This window comes from Strongylocentrotus purpuratus, unplaced genomic scaffold, assembly GCF_000002235.5.
Source record: "Strongylocentrotus purpuratus isolate Spur 01 unplaced genomic scaffold, Spur_5.0 spur5_scaffold_18, whole genome shotgun sequence".
NCBI lineage: Eukaryota > Metazoa > Echinodermata > Echinoidea > Camarodonta > Strongylocentrotidae > Strongylocentrotus > Strongylocentrotus purpuratus.
In genome coordinates, this window is record NW_022145603.1 from 4,493,786 (window position 1) to 4,509,797 (window position 16,012).

General features: G+C 37.0%; 1 protein-coding gene across 1 annotated transcript; it reads left to right on the plus strand.

Moving 5' to 3' along the window:
* The first annotated feature begins 487 nt into the window (after positions 1-487).
* LOC105443977 (adhesion G-protein coupled receptor G4-like) lies at positions 488-14,883 on the plus strand. The gene is made up of 16 exons (XM_030989078.1): positions 488-700; positions 1,480-2,226; positions 3,269-3,523; positions 4,581-4,693; positions 5,985-6,204; positions 6,447-6,563; positions 7,333-7,454; positions 7,990-8,136; positions 8,619-8,804; positions 9,753-10,181; positions 10,497-10,661; positions 11,281-11,396; positions 12,234-12,517; positions 12,988-13,054; positions 13,627-13,885; positions 14,052-14,883. The coding sequence occupies exons 2-16, from the start codon at positions 1,590-1,592 to the stop codon at positions 14,574-14,576; spliced, it is 3,642 nt and encodes a 1,213-aa protein (XP_030844938.1). The 5' UTR covers positions 488-700; positions 1,480-1,589; the 3' UTR covers positions 14,577-14,883.
* Positions 14,884-16,012: the final 1,129 nt, after the last annotated feature.

Here is a 16,012-nt window from a genome sequence, read left to right on the forward strand (position 1 = left end):
CCATTAATGAAAACTATTAAATCTGGGATGGACATTTAACTTTCTAAATTAGCAATGGAGAGTAAAATGTATAGACTAATCACTATTTTTGTGTACAAATTGGCAATTTCTTGTCGATTTTTCGTAGCATTTGTTCACAATTTCATTTGACTGACATTCATTTTTACTTTTTTACTCTCTAGATCTAGAGCTATAGTCTAGATTCTAGAGTGCATGGAGATACAAATAATTGGTGCCAATTTAAATAAAAAATGGTTGGAGTAGTGCTAAATCAGTTGAATGGAACTTCCTGAAACCAAACTGATCTGGGTTCAGCGAGTCGTGTGGTGTAATATTGAAGCCCTAATGGTCAGATTTGTCCCCAAAATTTTGTTAACAGACCGGACTAAGAGCAACTGATAACCACATAAAATTATGAGCAGAAATCTTGAATATAGGTGTAAAGTTCTTTAGTAATGCGTATAACATCTAATCTTTCCCTCAGGAACAACACTGGGAACAACCCCAGGAATAAGTCTAGGAACAACCAATGGAACAACACCTGGAACAACACAAGTGACAACGCCAGCTACAACACCGGGAACAACGCCAGGATCAACCCCTGTAACAACACCTGTAGCAGCGCAAGCTACAACACCTAGAACAACACTGGGATCCACTCCGGGAACTACACCGGGTACTACACCAGGCACAACACCAGGTCAGGTCAAGTTTGGTTAGTTTGGTTATAAAGTTTGACACACTATTGTACTTTCAAGGATTGGGGTTCTCTGAATGTCATGTGGTAATTGCCTCTGTGAGCAGCTACGAGCATTTGTCACACCTGATATATGCAATTCCCAATTCCAAAAAGCAACTGATAACCACTTGAAATTAAGAGCAGCAATCTTTAAGATTGGAGTATAGCTCTTTAGTATTGTGTATAACATTTTATTTTTCCCCTCAGGAACGACATTGGGAACAACCTTAGAAACGACGCCAGGAGCAACCCCTGGAACAACACCGGGAACAACACCAGTGACAACGCCAGCTACAACACCGGTAACAACACCAGGATCAACCCCTGTAACAACACCTGGAACAACACCAGTGACAACGATAGCTACAACACCGGGAACAACGCCAGGATCAACCCCTGGAACAACACCTGTAACAACGCCTGCTATAACACCTAGCACAACACTGGGTACCACTCCGGGAACTACACCGGGTACTACACCAGGCACAACACCAGGTCAGGTCAAGTTTGGTTAGTTTGGTTATAAAGTTTGACACACTATTGTACTTTTAAGAATTTGGGTTCTCTGAATGTCATGTGGTAATTTCCTCTGTGAGCAGCTACGAGCATTTGTCACACCTGATATATGCAATTTCCAATTCCAAAAAGCAACTGATAACCACTTGAAATTAAGAGCAGCAATCTTTAAGATTGGAGTATAGCTCTTTAGTATTGTGTATAACATTTTATTTTTCCCTCAGGAGCAACATATGGAACAACCTTAGGAACGACGCCAGGAACAACACCTGGGACAACACCTGGAACAACACCGGGAACGACGCCAGGAACAACACCTGGAACAACACCGGGAATGACGCCAGGAACAACAACTGGTACAACACCTGGAACAACACCGGTAACAACGCCAGCAACAACAACTGGAACTACACTTGGAACAACACTGGTAACAACGCCAGGAACAACAACCAGAACAACATCAGGAACAACACCAGTAACAACGCCAGGAACAACAACCAGAACAACACCTGGAACAACACCGGTAACAACGCCAGCAACAACAACTGGAACTACACTTGGAACAACACTGGTAACAACGCCAGGAACAACAACCGGAACAACACCTGAAACAACATCGTTAACAACGCCAGCAACAACAACTGGAACTACACTTGGAACAACACCGGTAACAACCCCAGGAACAACAACCGGTACAACACCTGGAACAACACCGGTAACAATGCCAGGAACAACAACCAGAACAACAACTGGAACAACACCGGTAACAACGCCAGGAACAACAACCGGAACAACATCAGGAACAACACCAGTAACAACGCCAGGAACAACAATCGGAACAACACCTGGAACAACACCGCTAACAACGCCAGGAACAACAACCGGAACAACACCGGTAACAACACTTGTAACAACTCCAGTTACAACACCGGGAACAACTCCGGGAACGACACCAGGCGATGAACCAACTTGTAAGTCATATGTTTGGATTTACTTGTATACATCTTAAGGGTATTGTGTCTTGCAGATCCATGATTTACATTGTTTCGAAAAACGGGTGAATAGGAACCAACATTTGGAAAGTGTTTTGACACAATGTTTTACCCTCAGAAATGAGTCAACCCCCTTTTTATTTTTGAACAAGTAAATCACATGTCTTTACATCATCCCTGGATATGACAGAAAATGTTAAAACATTTTCCTTCTCTGGGGAGGGGCGGGGGGGGGGGGGCTTTTATTCATATGTTGTCGCTTTTAAGGTCGTTCTATTCTATACGTGTGCATGTATCAAAGGATCCGAGTTGTCCCCGCATACCCTAACTTTAATTCTAACCCTAACCCTAGTAGTAAGCCTTACCCTAACCTTAACTCTAACCCTAAACCCTAACCCTAAAGGATTTAATACAAAAATCAATCATGCCTGGACACCATTACTTGCTTAATTTTTGAATTAAATCTAAGAAGTCCAGTCCTCCTTAACATGTTAAAGATGGTCTTATGCATACGTCACCGGACTGAGGATCACCAAGGAGCTATTACTACCTCCTTGGGATCACATGGTACGCGATTCAGGACAGCACCACTGTCTTTTGACAAGACATTTGTCACTATCTACCGAGGTGTAGAAAATTGAAACATGCTAGGAATGTATTCCTTGAATGCTTTCAGGGCCTTAGGGCAGCTAGGCTAGCTAGTGTAGGAATCATAATAGTACGTTGTCAGTGCCATGAGCAAGTGCCTTAGTGTTTACGTATATATATAAATGTAATGAAATGGTATTATGGTATTAGTTTTATTTCAATGTGTATTATCATCATTAGTAGTGGTATTTTTGTTATAACTATTTGTATTGTCTTTTTTATTCCTCTTCTTCGCCTTCTTCATCTTATAATTATCATCATTATTACTTTTATTATTTTTGTCAACATCATTATTATCATTATCATCATCAATATTGAAAAAGAAAATGACTTCATTCGCCGTCATATGTACTAAATCCTACCTCGAATACAGTTCCTTTGGAGGTTTCTGTCCATCCTTCAAGCCAGATAGTCAACACCAATGCCAATGTGGAGCTGACATGTAGTTTCAACAATGCCAAGCGATACCACTGGTACAAAGACGATGTCCTTTTGCCTAACAGTGAAAATCAGAATCCTTTGATGATCATGTCTGTAACGCCAAGTGACATCGGGTATTACTTCTGCCGAGGCTCGCAGAGAAATGGAGAAACTTTAGACACGATGCGAGCATCTGTATATATCAAAGGTAAAACCTTTGCTTGAAGCAAATCACAGAAAAATAAAAAATATAGGGTTGTGTCTAACCTTTAATGAAGGTAACTTGTGCACTCTAGCCAGATTTCATCTCTGCTCTCGAAACACATGGAATACCTTTGTGATTTCGAGAAGTTTCATGAAGGGAGCATGGAGCTAGCAGTCATATGTTATTAAAACCTTATACATCCTTAGTATTACAGGCCTGTACAATTTTGTCTTTGTCAGGCAACTTGGCAAATGATGAGTAAATTATCCATTCAAAATACATTTACATTGACTTTATAACAGATAAACTTTATTAGCATTTGTCTTTATCTAACTTCTTTTGGAAAAATATATATACAGTGCGTCCCCGAAAAAATGAAACCTAGAATTATCAATGTTTTATCATAACTTTTTAATAACCAGAATTATAATTAATAAATGGCACATACTTATGTTCTTGTTTTTGTTTTTGTTTTTTGTTTTTTAATTTTTCATATGTTATGATAATATGTGTTATCTTATAATTGTACATGTAATTTTTGTATTGCGCACGGCTTTGGCTGAAGTTGGTGCCGTGCAAAAATAAAATAAACTGAACTGAACTAAACTGATAATACTCGGTTTCGTTTTTTTCTGGGACGCACTGTACAGAAAAGGGATTTCTATTATTTTTAATGCTATGCGTGAAAATAACAAATTAAAACAAATATTTCGATCGCAATTGAGACATACACGCTCGTATTGCAAAACGAACGTGATTATACTGGGTACATTAGGCGTAACGTATGAGAGAAATGTTCTCATACAAGTACTGATTTAATATGAAACTCGTATATAAAGACATTTTCTGAAAGCTATGTTTAAGTTACTAGTATGTGTTTGCTATCAGCCCTCTTGAAGAAAATGGTATTTAAAATGACTTCCGGACAACCAGTTTCACTATAGAAATATCTTGAGGAGAATGTCCCCCTCTTCTTCGGGCCGGGGGGGGGGGGGGTTCCCCTGTGCCCTCCCCTGAATCTGTGCCACTGATTCTCGATGTGTATTTTTGTTATTTTCAGATCTGACCAATATAATGGTTTTGAATGCTAGATTTGCCATTCCATTCAGCGATGAGCTTTATGACCAAACGTCTACACTCTTTAGAGAAACGGCGCTCAACATCAGCACATATGTAAGTATACCCTACAAATAATTGGTGCCTATCAAAAAGGCCTATCCCGTTCTTGTAAAATCCTGCAAGGCAAGGCCTAATATATTGTTTTGGGTCTAAAATATACAACTGAATTATAGAGTGCGAGTACGTTGTGCTAGTAACAAGGCTCCCACTTAGCCGAGTTGGAGCCTCGAGTTGTGGCGAGCTGGCTCGATCTTATGGCAAGCAGTTTTATCATTAAAACATATTTCTTGATATCAAGAAATAATTTTACGTTGTAAAGCAATGGTAATTCTTGATATCAAGAATTCGATTTCGTGATATCAAGAAATATAAATAAAACGGCTTGCCATAAGATCGAGCCAGCTCGCCACAACTCGAGCCTCCAACTCGGCTAAGTGGGAGCCCTGCTTTGCCGAGCAGAGATTTGATAAAGGTTGATTGCACGTACATGTAGCATAAAACATTTTCAGTTTTTCTTATGGTGGAAACAAGACTAAAGGGTCCGTAAGGCCTTCTTCATCCGTTTATCTGTAAACTTGGCTTCTCTTGTGACAAATAAATCAGCAATCATTAATGTTGTTGTAAACAAACTTGAGTAAGATATGCATTTGGGGGACCTTCCCATTATGGTGTTGTCGAGGGTAACATTCTAAGGTCAAAGCGAATTATATGAGGTCCCTTGTGACAAATAGCTTTGCAACTGTTTAATCAATTATGACCATACTTGCTTCAGATAATTTTTGATAAGCCTGCAAGTTTGAACCCACAAGATTCATGTACGACTAGTCATGTTAATTTGTGCGACCAGGCTTTAGTCAGTGGTGCTCTTTATTACTTTCATGTATTTTGGTCAGAGATGCACCATTATTCTCAAGGGACACTTTTTTCTATGACATTCTTCAAACGGAGACAGCAGAACGATTAAGCTCACACATTACTTTTCATCTTTACTAGTACTCAAATTTCTTTTTTTTATGATTGTAAAAACTTCAAAATATATTAAATTATATTCCAGCAAAAGCCGTTCAAGCATTCGAACGGTCATCTCAGTTCTTTCACTACACCGCTTCATACTAGTACGGTCCAGATACTTTAATCATTCATTCCTTCCATTTTTTTTCAAAAATGCAATTCTATCACAAGTATACTCTTATGAAAATAGTATGGACGCGCTATTGCTGGTGGATGGTTTTTGGTTATGACGTACACTTTAAGAAGTTACGAAAGAGTATCAGTCTTCAATGGAAGGGGAAATATCTATTAAACGTTTTATCTTTTATGTTTGTTATTTTGTATCTGTGTAAAGGTGGCGCAAGGCCTCCGAACCAGTACTGGTTTGGAGGGTCTATCAGTAGTATGCAGAGCCCTAAGACCAGGAAGCGTCAAAGCTGACATGAATATCTACATCGAGCAGACCAATATGATGGCAACGGAGACACAAGATCTTATTGGTCTATCTCTTGATAGTCTAGCCAATGAATCGAACGGTTTTCTCGATTCAAACACCATTTCAGTTCAAGATAACGGTAATGATTTCATTCACTGATATACATGTAGTTCTGAAAGTCAATTTGTATACTAAAGGGACCTAGTAACATTGTTCAAATGAGAGATAGTGGTGCTAAGGTAATGACTTCAATGCCAGATGTACAATTAAAGATAATTTGAAAAATTAAGCAATTCACTCTGAATCAAATAAACAAACATGGAATTGAAATTTGTTAGGGAATTTGTTTAAATACTTTTTGTTCACTCTTTTTTTGTGAAGCTATTTGCCAGAATATCTCATGGATATCTTCTCGATTTGGAAAAGTCGAATTTCCGGTGGGTGAAAACGGAACATGGGCGAATTCAACAGGAATGTGTCCATTCAACACTACTCAAGGTTGGTTTTGATGTTTTTTCATTCATTTCTGATTTAGGGAAGTGTACGGGGGATTAGGTTGAATAGCACGATCAATATGATACTTTCCCTAAAGGATTGTTCAGATATGGCGCGGTGATCCGCCGCAAGAGAATACTTCGGTTTTTTTTTTCTAAAGTGTTAATGAATGGCAACTGGGCGATCGAGAATGACTCATCTACTCGCAATACCATTTCCAAAATAGCCTTGATATCAGGATGTTCAACCGATGTAGTTATGCTTACCTAAGTTTTATAACCTGACGAAGTGTTGCAGCGGCGCACGAAACGTCGTGATCTTTTACATCCTTTGTTGACCATACATTGCGAGGCAAGCGAATATCACTAGCGATATTATTTCGATGTAGTTTGTTTTCACTTCATTATTCAACACTAGCAAATCAAGATAGGGGCTTAGGGTATAAAAGCCCTTCCCCATAGATATTCAAGCTCCCAAACTGTGTTCATGAATACAAGTTAATTAAAGCTAGGGTCACGTAGAAAATGAATGCAGGAACCCCAAGCCCCCAGCCCTCAGACCAAAATAATATTCTAGATCCGCGCGTGTTGATGAATGTATTGAATAGTTCCAGAATCATGAATTACTGAATCACTTGAGGAAATTCAAATCAAAGACAGTTCTTCTTTACTTCATTTATGTCCCTTTCCTTTTTCGTATCTGGTAATAACTGTTTCCCGGTGTTCTTTTGATATATAAAAATATATGTGTATTTTATGTTTATTCCGAACAGTCAATGAACCGATTGGGCGGGCTCTGTGTATCGGCGATGGTATTACCCAGAGCCAGTGGCAACCTGTGGATAATTGCGGACCATTTAGAAATGTCACAGATATTCTCACAGAAATTGCACAGGTTTTTGGAATTTTCTTTTCAAAATTCGATCATTAAAAAGGGGCTTTCTTAAAAACCTTCATATGTAATGCCATTGTTTTTAGTAAATTGTAGATACCACTGATAATTACAACCTAAACCAAATGGGATAAATATATTTATACGAATAAAATATCAGTATAAGATGACCTATCATTTCGTATATTTCACCCGATTTGGTACGTTATTTTTTACCAATTACAATTTTACACAATAAACATTAATGTTTCTTTCTCAATTACCTTTTTCTTTTAAAGTGTATCCTTACTTTACATTTGAGAACTTTGAAATCATGCCTAACAGGTACTAAGTAGCTCATGGTCAATCAATTCTACTGATTATTTTAATGTAATTTTATACACAAATGCATTGGACGATTTTTTATTCATTTTCATTGACAATACTAAAATTGAAGCACTTGCAACATGTCTACTTATCTTCATTCGTTAGCTCTTAATACGTCATTTAAAACCATAAAATAGTATTAAATAGTAAAAGTTTTCTCCTCAAATCTTAGGTAATCGTAGGTGAAGAAAATGCAGGTGAAGTGAGCCAGCAAGTATCATCTGTTACTTCCAACGTCGAAGATATCACATCAGATGACATCACGTTTGTGGCGGAGATAACATCAAGCATTGTGCAGCAAAATATTACTAGTGAAGAGGTATTTTGAACGATGCCAGACCAATCCTATTGAACATGAATTTTCGATGGTTGATGAATTTTATTAGGTTCTGATAATCATCGAATGGTACAAAAATTGGAGCCTTCCCTCCAATACCATGTATGACATTGTTAAAGATGTAAAAGAGGTAAATCCTATAACCGGTTTTTAACAATATTGGACGCCTTGAAGCTGAACTACGATGAATGAAGAATTTACCAGAGCCTTACCCCGTACAGACTTTTTTCTTTTAATTTTGTATAATATCTTAATTATTATATGACAGATTTAAGTCTCTCATTGTCCTTTCATATATTTTTAACCTCTTGAAAGTTGCTTCATCCAGAAGTTGTGTAACAGCTTTAAAAGAAGAGCTTTGCTAAGACTGTCATGTTTTTAATACCCTATCGTTATTCTGTTTGATTTCCGAGTTTCGGCAAATTTCTCCTACTCATCGTCATCCTTTGTGTTTGAATTGACAGGTAACAAAGTCTATAACGAGTATTGTGAGCAATATAGCTCAGGTAGAAACAGAGGAACTTGAAGCCGCAGAGGAAGAAAGTGGGGCAATAAGTAAATTTATCCAGGCTTTTGAGGAACAAATCAGTCGTGTTGAGGTTGCCGATGGTGGGATGCTCAACATTCAGCAGCCAAATGTAGCCGTACAGGTGATTTTACATTTATATCATAGGCTACGACAAAATTTATTAGATATCCACCAGTATACTTAAATATAGAATTTCACTTCCAAGTTATATAATTGTTTGCATGGATATAAAAAATAAAGAATTAAACAAAACTTGACACAGCCATTCGTCCATTGTGGTCCCATTCTATTTGGTGTCCAACAAGGCGCGACACTTTCATTATTTGTCTGTATGCAGTTGTGTAGTTTTAAAAAGATCTGCCAAACAACATCATTATTATTTTGTGCATTTATGTGTGCAGGATTCTTCATATGTTGAATTTGTGGGATGCTCTACTTAGGTGCATAGTGCTAATCGCTTCATTTCGAATCATCATCAAAGATAAAAATCATGATAATGATGACAATAATGACACAAAATTATTTAATGGAATTTTTAAAAAAAATAAAAAAAAAATCAAATTATTAATAACAAAGATTATTGATGATAATAATATTCGATTTGTAAGACGCCAAAGCCACTTGAAATCAAATACTCAAGGTGCACTATTGCGAAGGAGAAGTCACATCGAAGCATTTTAATTTCATACAAACTACAGAAAAATGAAATAAAGGGAATTACTAATTATATTCCAATCCAAATAGAAACGATTTTAGATTATTTTTGAACACCTCAACTGACCTGCTTTTACGAGTTTGTCAAGGGAGAGTATTTCAAAGCGAAGGCATGGACAAATGTTTCCTCTCCCAGTTCCCTATTTTCAGATGATAATGATGATAATAATAATAATAACAATGATAAATTAATAATATTGATATTTTTGTAAATACAACAAAATTATAATACATCAAAATTATAATACAATAATAATGATAGTAATATAAGAAACAATGATGATGATGATTAATGTAATAATAAAAACAATAATAATACTAGCAATAATAATTGAAGTCCTAATTCACACAACAGGTCCAGAGTGTATCTGCTGACGACGTTATGCGTGGTCTTGTGCTTTCGCTAGCTGGATCCAGTCTTTCAGACCTGACCAAGGCCAATATTACCATCAATGCTCCGACCCAAGATGACCGCGATGACGTCATTGCTACAAGACCAGGCACCATCGCTCAGGTCAACATTCCACCTTCAGTTTCATCCGTCATTTCGTCCACGGCCCCACTCTCAGGATCGCCGTCGAATGGCAGTGGTGAATACGTTCGGGTCAACTTCAATATATTTTCAACTCCAGCCCTGTTCATTTCTAAATCGTTGCGCACAATCAGTGCAGATAATGAAGGCTTCAATCGATCAGCTAACTCGCCCGTGATATCTCTCAGTATTGGTCAAGGGAAAGTCGCAGCCTTGACCGAATTCATCAACTTTACCTTCACTACATTAATGGTAAGACCTATTACAATAAATGTCATAATAACGTTTTTTAACATAGTATACGTATTATACTGTAATCTGCCTTTAGCAGTATTCATAGATAATTTTATTTGAAGACATACATATATAGGGGAAAATGTAAACATTATATGTATTTCAATCTATTTTCACTCGTTTTTCACTCCTGTGTTTGATTCCCCTAATGATAAATGGGCTTTAAAGTAAACCAATCAAAACTATCATTCATTATTCCTTTATGCCTTATTTAACAAATGTTATTATTGGTCTATATGCATTTCTTGCTATTTTGTTGTTATTGTTGTTTAGCCTGGATACGTGAATCCCATGTGTTCATTTTGGGATGAGGAGCAGGAAGATTGGTCCCAAGATGGGTGTGTTCTTGTTTCTGGAATACCATCATCTGATGAGCGCTCTGATGAGGAGATCGTGCGCTGTGCGTGTGATCATCTTACCAACTTCGCTGTTTTAATGGTCAGTGAAAATCAATTAGGCAGTTTTCATATACATAATCACCATTTAACTACTACCCCGACCACTATAACCCGACTAACTAAACGCAGTAGGTTACCTAGAGCTATATAGCGTGATAATGCGCTGGATGACCGACGGGTATAGTTGGTCCTACTAACTCCTTGGGCCTACAGATTAAATAGTATGGTCTATATACTATATCGTGGGAGACAGTATATCACGCCTGTGGCTGTGCGAATGGAAACGGCTACTAGCTAGTTTCTTTCCAGACAGGTGAAACAATACTACCAAGTGTTTGTGGACAAGCGGTCACTATTCGACCTCTTCCCCTTATACAATTCCCTCTTTTTCAATTCCCCCTTTACTTCCGAAGAACGATGGAGTATATAGCTGGTCTTCAACTGGGTATGAATAATATTAACATTCTTGTCTCGATTGAAAGGTAGTAAAGTGACTTAATACAAGGTTCCACCACTTCTATCATAATAAAACCCACATTCCTCAGTTTTCAATTAACGACACATAGACTATATGACAGCTAATGGTAAAATAATTAGTTTTTATTTGAGCATTTGAAGTAGATGTTTTAGTTTGGGCTTAATTTTCTTTCATGTTACAGGATATCCATGGACAGGAGGATTCATTAATCGAGGCATACAACATCCTGACTTACATTGGATGCTGTATTTCTATCTTCAGTCTTCTTGTCACATTGGCAACCTACCTGTGGAACAAGTGAGCCCATTAAGAAGAAATAATGCAATCATTAATATTACACAAAGGAGACAGAATGTGTAATTAGTCCCTGGTCGTTTTTATCTTGTAGGGTTTTGAACGTGCAATAGGTACATAAACTATGAAAGAGATGCATTTTTAGAATTCATTAAATAATCATGCAACTTCAAATAACCACCTTTTTAATCAAAGTATCTCTTGATCAAATGAGATGAAATACGTATAAACCTGCAGGACAGATCTGTTTGGTTTCACTTCTGTTTGGAGTAATGTACAGTTTATGATTGAAAGGGGAAGAGGAGGGCAGGAGGAGGAGAAGAAGAAGAAGAAATGGAACAAGAAGAAGAGAAACTTCCATAATATCATTGGTTGCTTGGTGATGTAAGGGATGAGTAACGAGGGTCTTAAATAGGTTACAATTAATATTAATTTGTTCATATATATTCTACATTGATACTCTAATAACTTTGTAGATCAAATCCTTTGCCTCTTAGTGTGCAGTTTGCATGGTATGGAAGGCATATTCATTTCGAACATTTTTGGCTTACTACTTTCCCATTTTGCATCGTCCTGAATAGTTCGACTCAGATTATTTTATATTTAACATGCGTGGCTATTCTGAGGGTTGTGCCCATTAATAAAAGAGATACATAAGTAAAGCACAATCACGTAATCTCCTTCATTTTACAAACATTTCCCCTCAATTTCAGTTTGTTTTTCTTGTTGTTTGTCTTTTTCTTCTGTGTTGCCAATCAGGTGATGGTAAACCTGTACATGTTTGGTACAATATTGCTTCGACGCTTTCCTAACCTTATTTTAATGTTGCAATCTTGATAGGGATTTGAGGACCAAGCAGACTAACAAGATCTTCATCTGTCTGTGCCTGACATTGCTATGTCTCTACACGACATTTGTCATCATGATCTCTCTGGATTCTACTAGAGATTATCGTGAGGTCCAAGCTGGACCCTGCGGGTTCCTGACGGCCCTAGTTCACTACTTCGTTTTGTCCTCTATTGCATGGATGGGTGTGGAAGGGTACAATACCTACCTCATTATTGTGAAGATCTTTAACACCTACATCCAGAATTTCATGATCAAGGCTTCCTTAGCTGCGTGGGGTACGATATTTTTTTCCTTATATCTTTTTACTGGGAATAGTGATTACCAATAACATGAAGTGTCTGCATGTTTTTACAAACAGATATAATGTCTGTAAATCAGAATCCTCCGACAAACTTCTTTATACTCATACACTTAGGTTCTGAAATTAGGCTCAAAACAATAAGTGACAACCTGGTTTGCTACGATAAACCTTTAGCAATACAAACAATGATGAATGGGCAAACAAATGTAATTCTGTCTTTTAATATTCATATAAAAAGGTAATCGTTAATTTTCTGTGCTTTTTAACTAACAAAATAATTCAAGAGCGCTGGCAGGATATATTATATTCATTTAGCCATGCTAACTAAATGGAGAATAATTATGGAAAGATCACATTAGAACGGATTATAGTCCAACAGTGCACATGAATTCGTATTTTTAGTCATGTTTGTGTAAATTTCTTTATACACGTATGTCATTACAGGAATTCCTGCACTTATCGTGGTTCTTACTGGAGCTATTGCTAGAGACTCTTATGCTCATGATGATCTGTAAGTGGTAATGTTTGAAAGTTTAGTTGGAATATTGGATTGCATATATCATTAGGTATACCTAATGATCTTCAAATTTCGGAATCAGCAAATTACGTTTCTGTACTTCATCATGGTTCTTACCTGGCGCAGGGGTTGCATTGATGAAGAAGGATGCAACCCCGGGGCAAGGCTTGCCTTTAGCGCTTAGAGACTTTGGTGGAAAATGTTTTATAAGAACCTTTTTTAAAATAAATTGTTATCATTGTTATTTACTCTGGTTTTTAGGCATTTGGTATCTAGGTATCTCATAAGTTAGCAAGTTTGTAATTATGATCTGGAATTGATAATTAAGTATCACGTTCGCTGGTATGTGGTGTGATCCAAGCTTGAGGACGGCCACCAAGCGAATACACTCACCACACATACTAAAATCTTGGATATTGTAGGTTACGTTTGGAACAGGAAAGCTATATAATGGGAAATCATTTACGATAAAATGTTTCAAGGACCATGGAAAAAAAAACTATCACTTAGATAGTATCAATTGACTTAACTCAGTCTATTTACAAAATGCATATTACTATCAATAGATGCTTTCTACAATTCTGGGCTCAAATCGGTGGTCTCTTGATTCCCATGGCCATCATCCTCCTCATCAACATTGTCATCTTCATCCTGGTGGTTCGACAATTGCTCCGGTCAGCCAACATCGCTGGTCGGGTGAAAAGAGAGGCTAAGGCAGAACGTCGAGAGACTATCGAACGCGTCCAAAACGCAATCTGCATCTTGTTCCTGCTCGGGCTGACCTGGATCACCGGATATCTTCTTTTAATCCCGCTATTCAGTCAGGTAAAGGCAACTGCGTGGTATCTATCTCGTATTAAAAGTATCTTGAGAAATCAGTTATAATGATTAGATACACCAGCAATACCTCTTTAGATATTAAGTATTTGTAGAACATGAGAGAGAATGCCATATACCTAATTATTATTTATGAAACATTTGCGTTTAACAGGTGGCTCAACCAATCTTCGTCGTCCTGAACTCCTTCCAAGGATTGTTCATCTTTCTACTCTACTGCGTCCGGAAGCCTTTCATCCGTAAGAAATGGGGGCTAACTTGTTTCGACAAGTTCCTAAAGAAAGAAGCAAGCACTTCCAGCGATGTGGTGAGTTCGACGGCGCTATCTTCGTCATCTGGCATGATAAGCAAATTGCGCCCAGGAGCCTCGGATAGTTACTTGTTGCCTACCAAAGACGACAATCCCGATTCTATGTGTATGTTCAATCCGACCTATGACGTTAGCCAGGTTGAGGAAGAAGTCACACCACCAATGAACAAAGATATCCAGAGTTCCTCCGAGGAACAGAAGAAGGACACAGATCATGATGCAACAAGCACCGATGTCGTGACGGTAAGTCTACCTCTTGATGCACCTGTCACAAATGTCACTGAGACAGGTGATGGTGTTTCCTCCACCACGGATGCTGACACCACCAGTGTTACTATGGATTCAACTGATGCCAGCAAAGATACTTAGGGGTAACGATGATGTTGCTTTCTACCAACAATGATGCTGCCGTCAGTCTCCCTAAGGATGCAGAGGATGGCACCAAACACAGAGGCATTTTATTCAATATTTTTTAAAGCAAGAATAAGGTCTTAAGAGAACATTATGTTAGAGTGGAATACTATGCAGGGGAGGGGTGGGCTGGTGTTGGCTGAACCCCCTTTCCTGCTCCCGAGCATTTTGCAATTACCAATATACCGTCACCACATATTAGGGCAACCAGGTGATTGCTATTTGTTATCATCTTTATTATATTTCAAGAAAAAAAATTATCTGTAAAATTTATATGAATCTTATCAAAGCATTATCAAAGCTTATTCAATGATCAGATTTTTTTTTGTATATGATACTTGTGGCGTATTACTCAGAGAAGAGGGTTTTTCCTTTTTTAAGGACAAATGTATGATGATTTGATTTGATTTGACTTGATTTATTTATTTCTGTTTGATTTCCCTTTTGTTTTGCATGTTTACAAATATATAACAAACAGAACATTGCAAAGGTTACACATTTCAAAAGAATTTAATGTCGAATAAAGTAACTAATCGAAATGACATTTGTACAATTTATATGTGCCTTATCAAAGTATTCATGATCAGAATATTTTGTTTATATGATACTTTGTGGTGTATTACTCAGAGAAGAGGTCTTTCCATTTTTGAAGAAAACGTAAAATGATGATGATGATGATGATGATAACATGATTTACAAAAATAATTATTAATTGGTTCGATGTATTATTACATTTCAATGACGAAATGACATTTGTACAATTTATATGTACCTCATAGATGTATTCCTGATCAGAATAGTTTGTTTTTATGATATTTTGTGGTGTATTACTCAGAAAAGAGGTTTATCTATTTTTGGAGAAAAACGTATAATGATGACGATGATGGTACCATGATTTTTGTAAAATTATTAATAGGTTCGATATATTTTTACATTTCAATGACGAAATGACATATGTACATCATCGAAGTATTCATGATCAGAATATTTCGTTTATATGAAACTTTGTAGTGTATTACTCGGAGAAGAGGTCTTTCCATTTTTGAAGAAAACGTAAAATGATGATGATGATGATGATAACATGATTTTAAAAAATTATTATTAATTGGTTCGATGTATTATTACATTTCAATGACGAAATGACATTTGTACAATTTATATGTACCTCATAGATGTATTCCTGATCAGAATAGTTTGTTTATATGATACTTTGTGGTTTATTACTCAGAAAAGAGGTTTATCTATTTTTGGAGAAAAAAGTATAATGATGACGATGATGGTACCATGATTTTTTGTAAAATTATTAATTGGTTCGATATATTTTTACATTTCAATGTCGAAATGACATATGTACAATTTATATGTACATCATCGAAGTATTCATGATCAGAATA

What these genes read in the sequence shown, in the direction of transcription:
- LOC105443977 (XM_030989078.1), top strand. Translation starts at nt 1,590, where the DNA reads ATGACGCCAGGAACAACAACTGGTACAACACCTGGAACAACACCGGTA. An exon ending in GGCTTCCTTAGCTGCGTGGG is followed by an intron (nt 12,518 to 12,987) that starts GTACGATATTTT and finishes ATGTCATTACAG; the next exon opens with GAATTCCTGCACTTATCGTG. An exon ending in TCTTATGCTCATGATGATCT is followed by an intron (nt 13,055 to 13,626) that starts GTAAGTGGTAAT and finishes TACTATCAATAG; the next exon opens with ATGCTTTCTACAATTCTGGG.